Source organism: Equus caballus, chromosome 16 (assembly GCF_041296265.1).
Source record: "Equus caballus isolate H_3958 breed thoroughbred chromosome 16, TB-T2T, whole genome shotgun sequence".
NCBI classification, from domain to species: Eukaryota; Metazoa; Chordata; class Mammalia; order Perissodactyla; family Equidae; genus Equus; species Equus caballus.
This window is the reverse complement of record NC_091699.1, coordinates 18,403,632-18,416,586: the sequence shown is the minus strand read 5'-3', so window position 1 is coordinate 18,416,586 and position 12,955 is coordinate 18,403,632. Positions and strand designations below refer to the sequence as shown.

The following is a 12,955-nucleotide window of genomic DNA, read 5'->3' as shown; positions in this document are numbered from 1 at the left end:
GAGAATTAGGAACTTGTTTGAGGGTCAACTCCTTTGAGAATCTGATGAAATCTGAGAACCTGATGACTTTCTCCCTAGACAAATGGCTCAGGACTTTGTATAACATTTGGAGAGAGGGGCAGTTACTGAACTGTGTTAAGAATCTGTTATCCAGGGGCCAGCCCTGTGGCATAGTGGTTAAGTTCCCACACTCTGCTTTGGTGGCCCTAGGTTCACTGGTTTGGATCCTGGGCACAGACCTGTGCACCACTTATCAAGCCGTGCTGTGGCAGGCATCCCACATATAAAATGGAGGAAGGTGGGCACAGATGTTAGCTCAGGGCCAGTCTTCCCCAGCTAAAAGGAGGATTGCCGACAGATGTTAGCTCAGGGCTAATCTTCCTCAAAAAAAAAAAAAAAAAAAAAATCCATTTTCCAGCATGTGCTCTGAGGCAAATAGGCCAATGTTATCTGGATGCCACAGTCTCTCCATGAAGACCTAGCTCTTGCTGCCCATGGCTGACCCTCCTGTGTGGCATTTTCCCAGTGGAAGTAAAGACTGAGCACTGAAATTCGGTAAAAGTGGGCAGAGGGCTTGCCTGAGGCGGCCCCTTGGCCAACAGCCCTACTCTTTCCACTTCAGGAGGAAAAGCCACTCATCCTCTCCACAGAGTGTGCTCTGGAATCGGCCGCAGCCCTCAGAGGACCGCCTGCCTTCCCACCAGGGGCTGGTGGAAGCCAAGTCTTCCAGCTCCTCATCCTCAAACCATTCTGACAACTTTTTCAGGATGGGTAGCAGTCCCCTGGAGGTCCCCAAACCCAGGTGAGGAGCTCTAAAGCCCCTGATGGTGGAGGTGGCTAGGCCTCCCCCCTTAATGAGACTGGAGGGTGGGATTCCAGCACCTCAGCTGGTGCCTCAGGTGGTGTCTTAGGACAGAGTTCCTTGCCCTGCAGCCTGGTAGGCAGTATACCCAGGAGGCCAGAGGGCATCGACAAGCTTGCAGGCCTTCCACCGTTTGGAGGATGGGTTAATGTTGGGTACAGAGCAAGAGGTGTTTGTAGAGTGGTTTGAGACCGTGCCCAGAGTCCTGGCAGATGGGAAATTCAGAACATACAGTGGTTTTGAAGTGATGGGCAGGGAGACAGGGCTGCCTCTACCTGTTGCCTTTAGTGGGTCTCAGCCCTCTGGAGCCCTCACGTTTTGATTGAAGAGGTAGATCTGGATCTTCTGAGTCCCTTCTGCCTCTCACATTCCATGTCTGAATTGGTGGGGCAGGGAGGAGAACAGACGGTAGGGAGCTAGGCTAGATGTGTATGGCTGGGGCAAACCTCAGGAGACTGTACATCCGGAAAGAGAGCAGCTCAGCCAGGATGGACAGGTGTGGCTGGAATGTGCTGCAGGAATGATGTTTCCTAGATGACATTAAAGCTGAGCACTGGGGCAGGGAGTTAGGATTGAGGGATGATCTGGCATTTGGGGAAAGCATTTCCTAGCTGACCCCATACCACTTGTTCCATGCCATACCCCCACAGAAAGAATCTGTGAATTGCTTTGTTTTTTAAAGCCTTGAGAATGTCTGGCCCTTCTGGAGAGAACAAAGCAGTGTGGAACTTAAGAGGCCCTTAATAAATTCCAGGGAGAAAGGGACATTTAGTAAAACAAGCATGAGCATTGGAGTCCACCCCAGATTCAAGCCCAGCTGTGTTGTGTACTGCTCCAGAAGTTTCAGGTCTTTCCTTGTAACAGGCCTATTACAAGAAGGAAACTGAGCCCCAAAGTCACAAGCATATTACAAAGAAAGACCCAAAACTTCTGGAACCCTCCTCTCATCACCATCCTCTGGTTTTTCTCTGTGGGCAAAAGCAGGTGATAGAGGAAGATGAGGAAGAGCACCCTCCCACAGATGCAGAGCAGATCAGCTGTAAGCAAGTAGGAGCTCCACACTGCACTGTCCAGGGGGGTCCTGTGTGCTCACCTCTGAAGATGAGCCCTTCAACTCGGAGCACTGACGTGTCTGCCAGTGCCATAGCTGAGTCTGTTAAGCAAAGAGCATGACCCCTCTGACCCCACAGGAGGTTTGGTGGAGGCTGAGCAGAGATGTTGCCAGGCCAACAAGCCCATGCACCTGTGCTCACTCAATCCTCTGCGTATGTCCACAGCCATGCCACCCTGGTCTGCACGCCTGCTTTCCTCAGGGTTACTCAAGCAACACTGCGTGACCCTCGCTATTCTGGGTTGGAGCTGTTGCTCATTGTCCCTGCCTCCTTTTCTGCCTGTGCAGCAGTGCTGGACAACTGGGAAGGCAACCAGAAAACTCTTCTTGTCCTCTGGGTCCTGCCCTGGTCTTAACTGTCCAGTTGCTGGGGGCTTCCCTGCTAAGCACTCCATTACCTCTGCCCACCCCAGTTTTTATCATTCCCTTCCTCCTGCCAGAAGCTCCTACTTTCCAATCTTGTGATAGTTTCCCTCAGTCTCACCAGTGATTCGCCACCTGCATTGGGTGGCTTGGACTCTTATGGCTGGTCTGAGATGGCCACCAAAGCCTCTCCCTCAGAAAGCTAGGGAGGGTTGGGGGTGTCCTCCTGGCCTCACAGCTCTGTGTGCCAGGCCCTGGTTAAGGCTGGGATAGGTGGACCAAAATGGGGCACAAGGCCTTGGAGAGGCGTGGGGTGGGCGGCTGTGAGGTGTTTGATGGCTCTGCCAGTCTATTCTGGGAATGCCCGCTTGCAGCCTGGCTGGGCTGGCCAGGCAGCAAGGTTCCGGATTGGATGCCTGTTTGCCGGAGGTTTTGAAAGACTAGATTATTCAGATTTGGAGCATTCTAATTATGTATTTCCATTAACATTAAAATTAATTTAGTGTCTTATCTTAAAGTGCCTGAGGGATCCTGTCATTAGCTTCCCTGCCTCTCTTAGGTAACAATAACCAATCAGCTTTTTAATGGAGTAGAGGGAACTGTATGGAAAGAAACCCTTTAGTAAAGCTATCTGTGACAGCCAAAATGCCCCTCATAATGTGAATTCTCTGGGTTTCATGTGCTCCAAATTCCATAAGCATATCTCTTTTAAAGAAGGACTTCCCTGTGAAAGGAATCAATGAAGCTTTGTTCAAAGTTAAGAATTAGGTGTTGGTTGGGAAGAAAGTTCTGTGGGGTGCTGATTCTTATCCAGCCCCAACCCCATGTCCCTCACTGGGAAGACTGGTGGCCTTTTTGCATTATTAGTGCCACTGCAGCAGCTTCTGATGGAGCTACGTTTCTGGACCATTGTTAAATCTCTCATCAGCCACAGGATGGGGGCTGGGAAGCTCACATGCCTCCCTGAGTCCTGGTTAGTATGTTGCCCACCTCCTTTTGGTCTTGTTTGCTGCTCCAGAGTCAGACATCTGATTCTGCCCCAGGAGGGATGGTGCCACCACTGAGCTCAGCTTGAAGCCAAGCTGCCTGGAGAGCAGATGAACTTAGCTGAGGGACGCCCAGCATCCTGATTGAATAGCTAAGTAGCAACATAGGAACCGACCTCTGCTGCCCAGTTAGCTGCTCTTCCACCACCTACAAACTTCTCATTGTCAGCAGTGAGCTCTGTCCTGGGCTGTTTAATGAAGCTGAGAAACTAGATTGCTTTCTGTTGCACTTAGGGTTCCTCTCCCAAGTTTGATGTGTTCTTGCATGGGGCCACTGCTCCAGACCAAGAATGAGTGGTGAGAAGCCTAAAGGCGTTGCCAGCTTGAGACCCATAAGAGAAAACTTGGAGCCCCCAAAGACTTCTCCTTGGGCTGCTGCGGGAATGCAGAGGTCCCTGGTTGTGTCACACACGCTCACACACATTTTAAGGCCAGGCTGAGGGAAGGTAATTCTTTTTTCAAATGTGATAAATCCTATCTAGCCATCTCTGAAGTCAGTTGCTCTGTGAGATCAGGTCACTGTTGAACTGAAGGATTCTTCTCTAAGGCTCCATTCCTGGAGGTGTTCACTTAGGCAGAGGCTGTGGGACCATCATCTGGAGACTTGGGGTTTAACGGGGGGTAAGTGTAGGTTAGGTGACATTCAGGACCCCTCAAAGTCTAGGAGTCTAGGTCTTGGCTCAAACATTCATTTTCTACATGACTTCAGGCATGTCACTTGATGGCTTTGGGTTTCTGTTTTCTCATCTGTATAACAGAGGCTTAGACGGGCAACTCTTAGGTCCTTCCTAGCTGTGTACCTTCAAGCCTTCTGTCAGCCATCAGTTCAGGTGCTTTTAGATGCAAGTAATAGAAAAACCATCTCAAATGGGTTTAAATAATAAAGGGAAACTATTGGTTCATATGAAGAAGTCCAGTGGGAAATACGGCCTTCAGGCACAGTCTGATCCAGGCTCTAACTCCATTTCCCTGTAGTTCTTTCCCCTTGCCTCCTTCCACATGCTAGCTTTGTCTTCTGGCCAGCTTCCCTAATAGTGGCCAGCTACTCCATGTGCTTCCTTTCTCACATCTAGGGATCAGAAGCTCTGTGCTTTATTCTAATTGGAAGTTATGTGCCCATCCCTGAACCAATCCCTGAGTCCTCCACCACCCCTTATCAGGAAGGAAGATCAATGTATTATGGGGCTAACATGGCCTTTGGTCACACCTGGGTTGCAATTCCAGCTTTGCCATTCCTAGCTGTATGACTTGGAAAAATCACTTCCCTTCTGAGCTCAGTTTTTTCATCCCATTTTTAAAGTGGGAGTGATGATCTTGGCCTCCATAAGTTTGGATTTAAATAGATAATGGAGGGAAGTACCTGGCACGTAGTAAATACTCATCCTTTCCACAAATGCTCAGGAAACTGTAGCTGTGGCTAAGGACCTGTCCTTATCAGTCACATATCTGAGGGCCTGTGGGCTGTGTCAGGGCACTGGGAAGCTAGGTAAAAGGCCAGGGCAGACCCATTTCTTCTTGCCTTGTCTGTGTGGGTTGGGCCAGCTCTGCTCATATGGGTATTCTTGTACCCGCTCCCAAAAAGGACTAGCTAAAAGACACCTGCCTGAGTCGGCTCATAGCAAGGATCTGGCAGGAGGCGGGGGAGAGTGGGAGGTGCAGCTCTTTTGGTGCTGTGAAGAGGGGCCTAGGCCATATCCATCTAAAGCAGTACAGTGTTGCCAAGAAGCCAACCTGGGCAGAGGTCTGAGCCCCTTAGCTCCAGAGATGTGAGCAGACAACCTGGGAAGCATTGTCAGCTCCACAGTTCTCCAGTTTGAGGGGAGCTTGGCCCCATGTTCTCTCCAGTCCTGCAGGTAGGGGATCAGAGGAGGTGAAGCTCAGGCCTCTCTTTTTGCTGCCCTGTTTGTGCTTGAGTAAGGGGACATGGCAGAAGAGTGTGGGGTCTTATTAAAGCTGGTTGAGTTACCTATATACTGAGTCTGATTTAAAGGCTTTCCTTCCTTCTCTTACTAGGCAGGTGCAGGTGCTGCTTTCTCATGACTGTTTCCTTTCATCTTTGGGTGTCCCCTCTAACCAGCTAATCCAGATTGGCACTTCTGAGCTACCTCTCTGCTTAGCACAGCCGCTTGTTCTCAAACCTAGGAGCTGAATGGTTGCTTTGCAACCCTTTCTTTGACAAAAGCCTCAAGTAGGAGGATTCATTTAGAGCCTGTGTGCTCACTCTTGAAAAGGATGCAAAAATGGCTGCTTGCCGAGATGGCTTTATGTCCCCCGGGATCGTGCATCCTGCTGCTCTCTGTGCTGCCTACTTCATCCCACAACTGTCCCCTAGCTGCTCCAAGCATGGTTCTTGCCTGGTGGTGCTACCTGCTGGATGTTGGGGATGTACAGGGGAGGGTCTAGCCTAGGGGACCAGGAATCCTTGCTGGGAATCTCTCTGTAATTGCGTTGCTGCTTCTTTTTTTTCTTTTTTTTTTTTTTTTGAGGAAGATTAGCCCTGAGCTAAGTACTGCCAATCCTCCTCTTTTTGCTGAGGAAGACTGGCCCTGAGCTAACATCCATGCCCATCTTCCTCCACTTTTTATACATGGGACGCCTACCACAGCATGGCTTTTGCCAAGTGGATCCGAACTGGCGAACCCCAGGCCGCCAAGAAGCAGAATGTGCGAACTTAACCACTGCGCCACCAGGCCAGCCCCTGTAATTGCATTCCTTCTGTCCATCATTTTCCCACTGGCAATATGAGTCTCTGATAGCTCTGGGGGAGTGGGGTTGGGGCATAAGAAACCCCATGTTCCCAGCCCCAGGAATGCTTCATCCTACCCAGCATCCCTGCCTTTCCCTTTCCCTCAACACTCTGGTATTTAGCAATTGTTTTCCCACAAGCTGCTAAAACTGGAAAAGAAACTTTACCCTAAAGTTTGAACAATAGATGAAATTTATGGAGCCTGGCTGACCTTAGAGGGGTTGTGCTGACTGAAGGCACCAGCGTGACCTGGAGGAAGCATAGGGCAGACACCAGACTAGCATGTTGCTTGCCCTCTCCTGGGCGGCTGTCTCTTTGATTTACAGGCTGCCTGAACTCTACCAAGTTTCTCCATCTAGAAACAAGGAAGCCTTGTTTTGTTGGATACTAGGGGCTTCCACCAGGTAGCAGACCATGTCCTGTTCTCATCGCTAATGCTGCAGTCACAGAGCTTAGCAGGAATGATGAATGTGGCAAGTCTCTATGTTGCAGGGGGTTCCGATTCACTGCGGCCTCTATGTGGAAAGCATCTGTTTTCCCTGGTCTCAAGGTGGTTCTCTTATAGGACAAATCTGTAATCAAACGTGGCTTTCAAGATCTCTTATTGCACTCACGTGCTGTGGGACCTTGGGAAAGTATCTTCACCTGTCTCGGCTGCCATTTCTCTGTCTCTAAGATGAGGATGGTTAAAGATCACCAGAGATGCAGTGTCTGGCAAGAGCTGCACTCAAGTGGCAGCTGTTTGAGGATAAGGCTGGCCTGATGACTCATGGGGGCTGTCGCCTCAGACTAGGAGCCCTTGATGCCAGCCAACTGGGTTGGACATGGTCAGTGAATGTTTTCCTCTGTTCCCCACCCCCTATCCCACTATTCATGCTTCTGCCCTGTTTCTGGGTCCCTACAGGAGCACCTTCAGCTAGGCTTGAATTAAAGAATAAAGGGTTAAGCATCAAAGATGATGCATCTCTGAGGAGTGGGACCTGGGGTAGCTGATGGAAGGGCCTTGTTTGATGTCTCCCTATCTCCTCCCTCATTCCCACTGGCTGGGCTACTATGGAGAGGGGTTGGCTGTGAGTGGAGAGGAGGTGGCTGCAGTAGATTCCCAATACAACTTTCCTCTCCCCACACCCCCAACCTTCCATCTGAAAAAGGCCTGATGAAACTGTCAGGTTGCCTGCCTGATTCATCCCTTCCCTCTGGGCATAGCCAGTGAGTGCTGGGTTGATGCTTGTGAATACAAATTATGGCTCCTGGAAGCCGCTGCAGAGGGAGGGGAGGGAGTATCTTATGGTTCCCATCACCTCACTCTTCAATCTAGGTCACCACTCGCCACCATCCCCAAGAGGGTTGTTCTCCCACCTTTCTGATAGGACCTCAGCAGCCCCTGAGTTCTGTGTTCCCCACCCTGCCAATCTGCATGCCAGGGAGTGTGAGGCAATCCTGCCTGCCTGGCTCCTGGGGCATCCAGCTTTGCTCCCCTCCTTTTGGTGCTGTTGAGATGGTACTTGCTGTGTCAGCTACCAGGTTGGGCATGCCCTGACTCCAGGCTGTGGTTGCAGGCTCACCTCTTGTCACTATGCTTTGCTCTTACTCTTTTGCTCCTTATGTCTTCGCACAAAGCATTGTCTTCACGGCTGAGCCTATCCTGTGGTCTATAATCTTCTTTCTCGGTCACAACCTATCCAGCTGTTTTTGCACTTTTGGAGAAAATGGTTGACTTTACAGATACTCCACCAACAGAACCTTGTGACCCATGGCCCAGGGCCACCATAGCCCCGCCAGGGCCTCCCCTGTCAGGCAGATGACTGACTGTGCATCATCTCCCCTCTCTCTCCTCTCTGCCCCAGATCAGTGGACCATCCCCTGCCCGGATCCTCTCTCTCCACAGACTTTGGCAGCTGGCAGATGGTAACAGGCTGTGGCAGTATTCAGGAACGGGCTGTCCTGCACACAGACTCCTCTCTCCCTTTCAGCTTCCCGGATGAGCTCCCTAACAGTTGTCTGTAAGTGTCTTGCTTGAGAAGGCAGGATACTCCCCTGCCCATATCAAAAGCTGGTGAGCAATCAAGAATGCTGGTTAGGAATGAGGCAGCAGCCAGCCCCAGGGAGCTGGCCTTGGATTCCTGCCCCTCCTCAGTGTCTCAGCTAACCCCCACTGCTCCTGAACCCCCGAGGTATGAAGGAGGCCTCGTGGCTGCTCAGGAAGTGCCCTGGAGTGTGTGTTCACTCTCCTCAGGCTCCAAAACCCATCCACGGGTGTCTCAGGGCACACCCTGAGGGAAAGCTGGCTGGACTATAACTATAGAAGATTCTATTTCTGTCCAACTGTTGCCTGACATGAGAATCCTTTGAAAGCAAAACAGTGGGGTAGTGAAGGTAGGTGTATGGTGGAAACCAGAGCCAGAATGGAGCTGGGTTAACCAGAGGGCTGTGCTCCTCCCGAGCAGAACCAGGGGTTCCTTGCTTCCCTTCCCCCCTTTTGTCTTCTGCTTTTGCCTCTGGTCGGGAAAGAAAATTGGGTGGGGATACTAAATCTCAAGCCTGTAAAATCCTCTCCCTCCAAGGCCCCAGTACTGGGCTTCTAACTCTTGTAGTGCATCCACTTGAACAGCTGTCCCTGTGGCAGCCACCTGCCCCCTGCCTGCTCTGCTGCACAGATGTCAGGCAGGGGAGAGCCTCCGGCAGCCTGGGGAGCAGTGCCTGCTCCTCAGCTGTGGCTGCTTGAGGGCCTTCACCTCCCCACCATGGACTGAATGAACTTCAGGTGCTGGGGATTCAGCCCTACCCCCAAAATCCAGCTCATACCCACCAGTGCTGACAGTTGGAGGCAAGCTGCCCTGGGGAGTTGAGAAGGATCCCTGCGGAGGGCAAGCATAGGCTGGGCCTTGGGATTCCAGGATGGTGCTCACAGGCCCTGGCCCTGCAGCTAGGAAGTAGCCCAAGGACTTCAGAGCCCACTAGTGCCTGGCAAGCCTCCTCTGTAGCCAGGCCCTTAAGCCAGAAACAAGATCTCTGTCTTAGATTTTTAAACGATTAAAAATAATAGTTGTTTGCATCTTTCTGTAGGGACTTCCTTCTTTAGCCAAACTTGCTTAAGAGCCATCTCTGGAGGAAGCAGACATCTCTGCCCCTGCTTGATAGCACACCTCCCTTACCTGGCATTAGCCGCTGAAACAGGCAACTCCACCCCCAGATCCTATGATTTATACCTTGGACAGTTCTCCAAGCGTCTAGTCAACCCTCAGGTTCTTGGTGGCTCCCAGAAGATGGCTAGGTTCTACATGATCTCATGGCCTCTAGGATTGCAGGGTGGCAGTGGGGTCAGGGTTGATTCCTAGTGAGGTCACACAGTATGTGGGTTCAGTGCTTGGGCTTTGTTATTGGAGAAGTTTAGTCCAAATCCTAGCTGCTCTGCTCACCAGCTGTCTGAGGGTGTCAGCTTTGACTTACCTGAGCCGGCTAGCTCATCTCTTGAGAGGGAGTGGCACTATGGTAGCTCTAGTCCCTGTCTGCCCCTCGTCTGCTGTATGTCCTCAAGTGGATCCCATATTGTCTCTGGGCTCCGCTTTTCTCGTCTCTAAATAGGTTGTGATCTCTTCCCCCTTCCGCCTCCCAGAAATATGGGGCAGTGAGAATGCACGCATATGGACCTTTGGATGTTCCCTGTGAATACAAACTACTTATCTGAATTTCTCCTGGTTATATGCTCTAAGGAAAAGCTAAGAAGCGCATATGGCCTCCAGCCTATGTGAAACTTTAATTAGAAAGTAAAGAAGATCTAGGGCCATGCATCTCCCCCAAATGCTAAGAGAAACTTCAGAGTTGTTGATGGCATCGCAAGAATCCAGCATCAGCTCCATTTTCTTAGTGCTGCTGGGAGACCTATTTGACTTTCCTTCACCCTGGAACCTACTGCTTCTCTCTGTCTCTTTCTCTCTCTCTCTCTCTCACACACACACACACACACACGTATACATCACTCCCACCAATTGCTTTCCCTAGGTCTGTTCTCCCCATGTTTACCCCAGGACTGTCATTTATCCTCATTCCTCCATCTGCTCCCCCAGGCCCTGGGGTGTAAGTTATTTGGGCTTGGGAACTGAAGACATTGCTGCTGTTTCTGAGAGATTCCCAGGAGGGATTACCCAGGGATTGGTCTCTTGGGAAATTTTGGAGTAAGTTAGTGGTTAGGGCTAGTCTTGGTGCTTAGGTGAGTGGGAACCTGAGGGCTCATCTTATGTAGATCTGTGACCCCTGGAGAAGGCCTTCCAGGGCATAGGTAGGGGGAACACCATGTGAGATCCTGACCTTTCCTCTGATTCCATGTCTCCCGCCAGTAGACTGTGTACCTTTTAGTCTAGAGGTTGAGTGTGACTGGTACCTCCCGCCTCTTCTATTAAAGACCCTTCAGGATGTCAAACAGTCTCATATGGAGTTCATATTTTGATAAGCCTGAGTTTTTGTGCACTTGTTCTCCTTTTTGACTTATAGTTCCAAGCCACAGAAAGAAGAGGGGCTTCCTATCTTCTTCTATCTGTGATCAGTCCTATAGAGGGCAGAGAAGGAAAAGCAGATAGAATCAGAACAGGAATCCTGCTGAAAGAGCCGGCACCCTCCTAGCTGTTGACTTGGGGACCACAGTGACTGACGGTGTAGCTAGAACCTCGACAGTTTCCAGTGAGGATCCTGACCTCTCCAGGGCACTGCCAAGAGCTTCCTCCCAGGATGCTCCAGGTCCTGACCTCAAGAAAGCTAGGGCTTTGGGCCTGATATCTGATCTTGGGGTCTCTCCTTACTGTTAGGTGTAAGACTTATGCCTCAGCTTGTTCTTACTGAGGAATGGAAGCCAACAGCTATTGGGGCTAACTCCCTCTTGCTTTGCTTTCCCCCTCCCCAGTCATCATAGAGATGGTTGTTTTCCCAACACAAAGTCAGTCCAGTGCCCCAGTAAAAGGTGCTGCTTCTAGGTAGGAACAGTAGCCTGAGAACTGAGAGGGATGGTTTAAGAGAGAAATAGGGCCAAATATTTGGGGCCTGACCCGCAAAGGTAGTACAGGGTAGTATGGCCACAGGACAGATGCTGGCTTTATGCTAGCAAAGGCAGAAGGATAGGCAGTGTGGCATGAAGATGAAGATGTTGGATCTTGCCCCAGGATAATGCATTCATTCTCCCTCCCTCCCTTCCCATAGGCTTGCAGCCCTGAGCGAGCGGGAGACTCGGCTACAGGAGGTACGCTCAGCCTTCTTGGCCACATACAGCAGCACAGTGGGGCTTCGGGCAGCAGCCCCCAGTCCCTCCGGTGCCATCGGGGGCCTGCTGGAGCAATTTGTCCGTGGTGTTGGACTCCGGGGCACCAGTAGCAGCACCTTATGAAGCAGCCAGCCCACAACAGTTTCCTGCTCCTCTCTCACCTGAGCCCTGAATGGAATCAAAGCTATGCCTGGCCAAGGGGTGCTTCAAGTTCAGGGGAAATCTACTCACTCTCCCTTCTCCATCATGCCCATGGCAGCCCCAAAGCCAAGCAGGGCCAAGAACAGGGTTTTCCAACCTCCAGCTTCCTGACTGGTGACTACCACCCCTCTTGTCACTGCCTCCCACCCACCCTAGTCTTTGCCCGGGATGCCCATCAACTCTCAGAACTGTGTGGGGTTTCCCTGGGGCCTTGTGGAGGCCAAGACTTCATGAATGACACCCCCTTCCCATTCTTGTTTCCTGGGGAGGAGGGGTCACCTGCACTGAGAATGAGGCAGTTTGACACAGATCACAAAATAAAATCAACGTCTTTTTGAACAGTGTTCTCTTGCATCCTCATTTGGTTGCTGTCTTTCTGGATTTATTTGGAAGGTTCTCTGTCCTTCGTTGTGCTGGAAGAAGGGGTTTTTATGGGGGGAGGGGCAGGTGAAGGAGGAAGAAAACTGGGGACTTGTGTGTGTCTCCTAAGCCATGATAATCTCAGGGACAGGGGGACAAGTAATCACAGGCTATTAAGGTGGGAGCAGTGGTCCTCAGGCCCAAGTGGGCCCTAGTCACCTAGAGAGCCTGTTTATCCATGCAGGTCCCCAGGGCTGCCTGAAGTTTAGACTTGGGGTTGCTGAGATCTTCCTTAAGCTGGGAAGGCGGGGGGAGATCTTCATTTGTAATAAGTTCTGCAGGCAGCACAGTCCTGGTACAGGTGACCTGCAGCCCCTGCCTTAGAGATCCCTGCCTGTGGTGGAGGGACTGGCTTCTGGGGCTTTGGAGGCAGTAGTTGGTATGGGGAGGATGCATCTGACTGACTACCGCCCTCATCTACAGTGTGACCTAGAGTAGGTTGCATCCTCACAGAGTGTGTCTACATCTGTAACACCATGAAGTCATGGGTGTTCAAATACATGGGCAAAGGGCTTTGCACAGTGCTGGAACAGCCACCGTTTACTGAACTCTGACTCAACACAAAATAGGTCATCAGTGTGAATGCCCAGAGGAAGGAAATAATAGCAAACATTTCTTGAGTATTTACGGTGTACAATCCCGTGCTAAATCCTTTCCATGGATTATCTGGATAAAATTTTACAACACCCCAGGTAGGTGCTATTATGGCCTTTCTACAATGACGAGACTGAGCCACAGAGATGTCGAGTAACTTGCCCAAGGTCACACAGCTAATAAGAACAAATGTGTAACTCTTCCTATTCAGAGACCTGGGCAATGCAGGAATGGGAAGGAGGATAAGCAGATTGTTGAAGGAGCAGCTTCGGAAGAGGAAACGTCCCCTATGCCCACCCAGCGCACCAAACCCTTCAGCACCGCGGACAGCTCTCAGGGGGCTTGGGTTTCGCCCCAGAGA

General features: G+C 51.0%; 1 protein-coding gene across 5 annotated transcripts in view; it reads left to right on the top strand.

Moving 5' to 3' along the window:
* MTMR14 (myotubularin related protein 14) overlaps positions 1–11,919 on the top strand; it is a 44,960-nt gene extending 33,041 nt beyond the window's left edge. The window contains exons 17-19 of one of the 5 annotated variants that reach the window (XM_023620023.2): positions 623–802; positions 8,017–8,131; positions 11,319–11,919. In XM_023620023.2, the coding sequence (XP_023475791.1) occupies positions 623–802; positions 8,017–8,113 (277 nt within the window). In that variant the 3' untranslated portion in view covers positions 8,114–8,131; positions 11,319–11,919. Of the gene's footprint in view, positions 1–622; positions 803–7,975; positions 8,132–11,318 lie in introns of all 5 variants that reach the window. The other 4 variants (XM_023620022.2, XM_001915139.6, XM_023620021.2 and 1 more) reach the window with 4 other exon arrangements.
* The last annotated feature ends 1,036 nt before the right edge of the window (positions 11,920–12,955 follow it).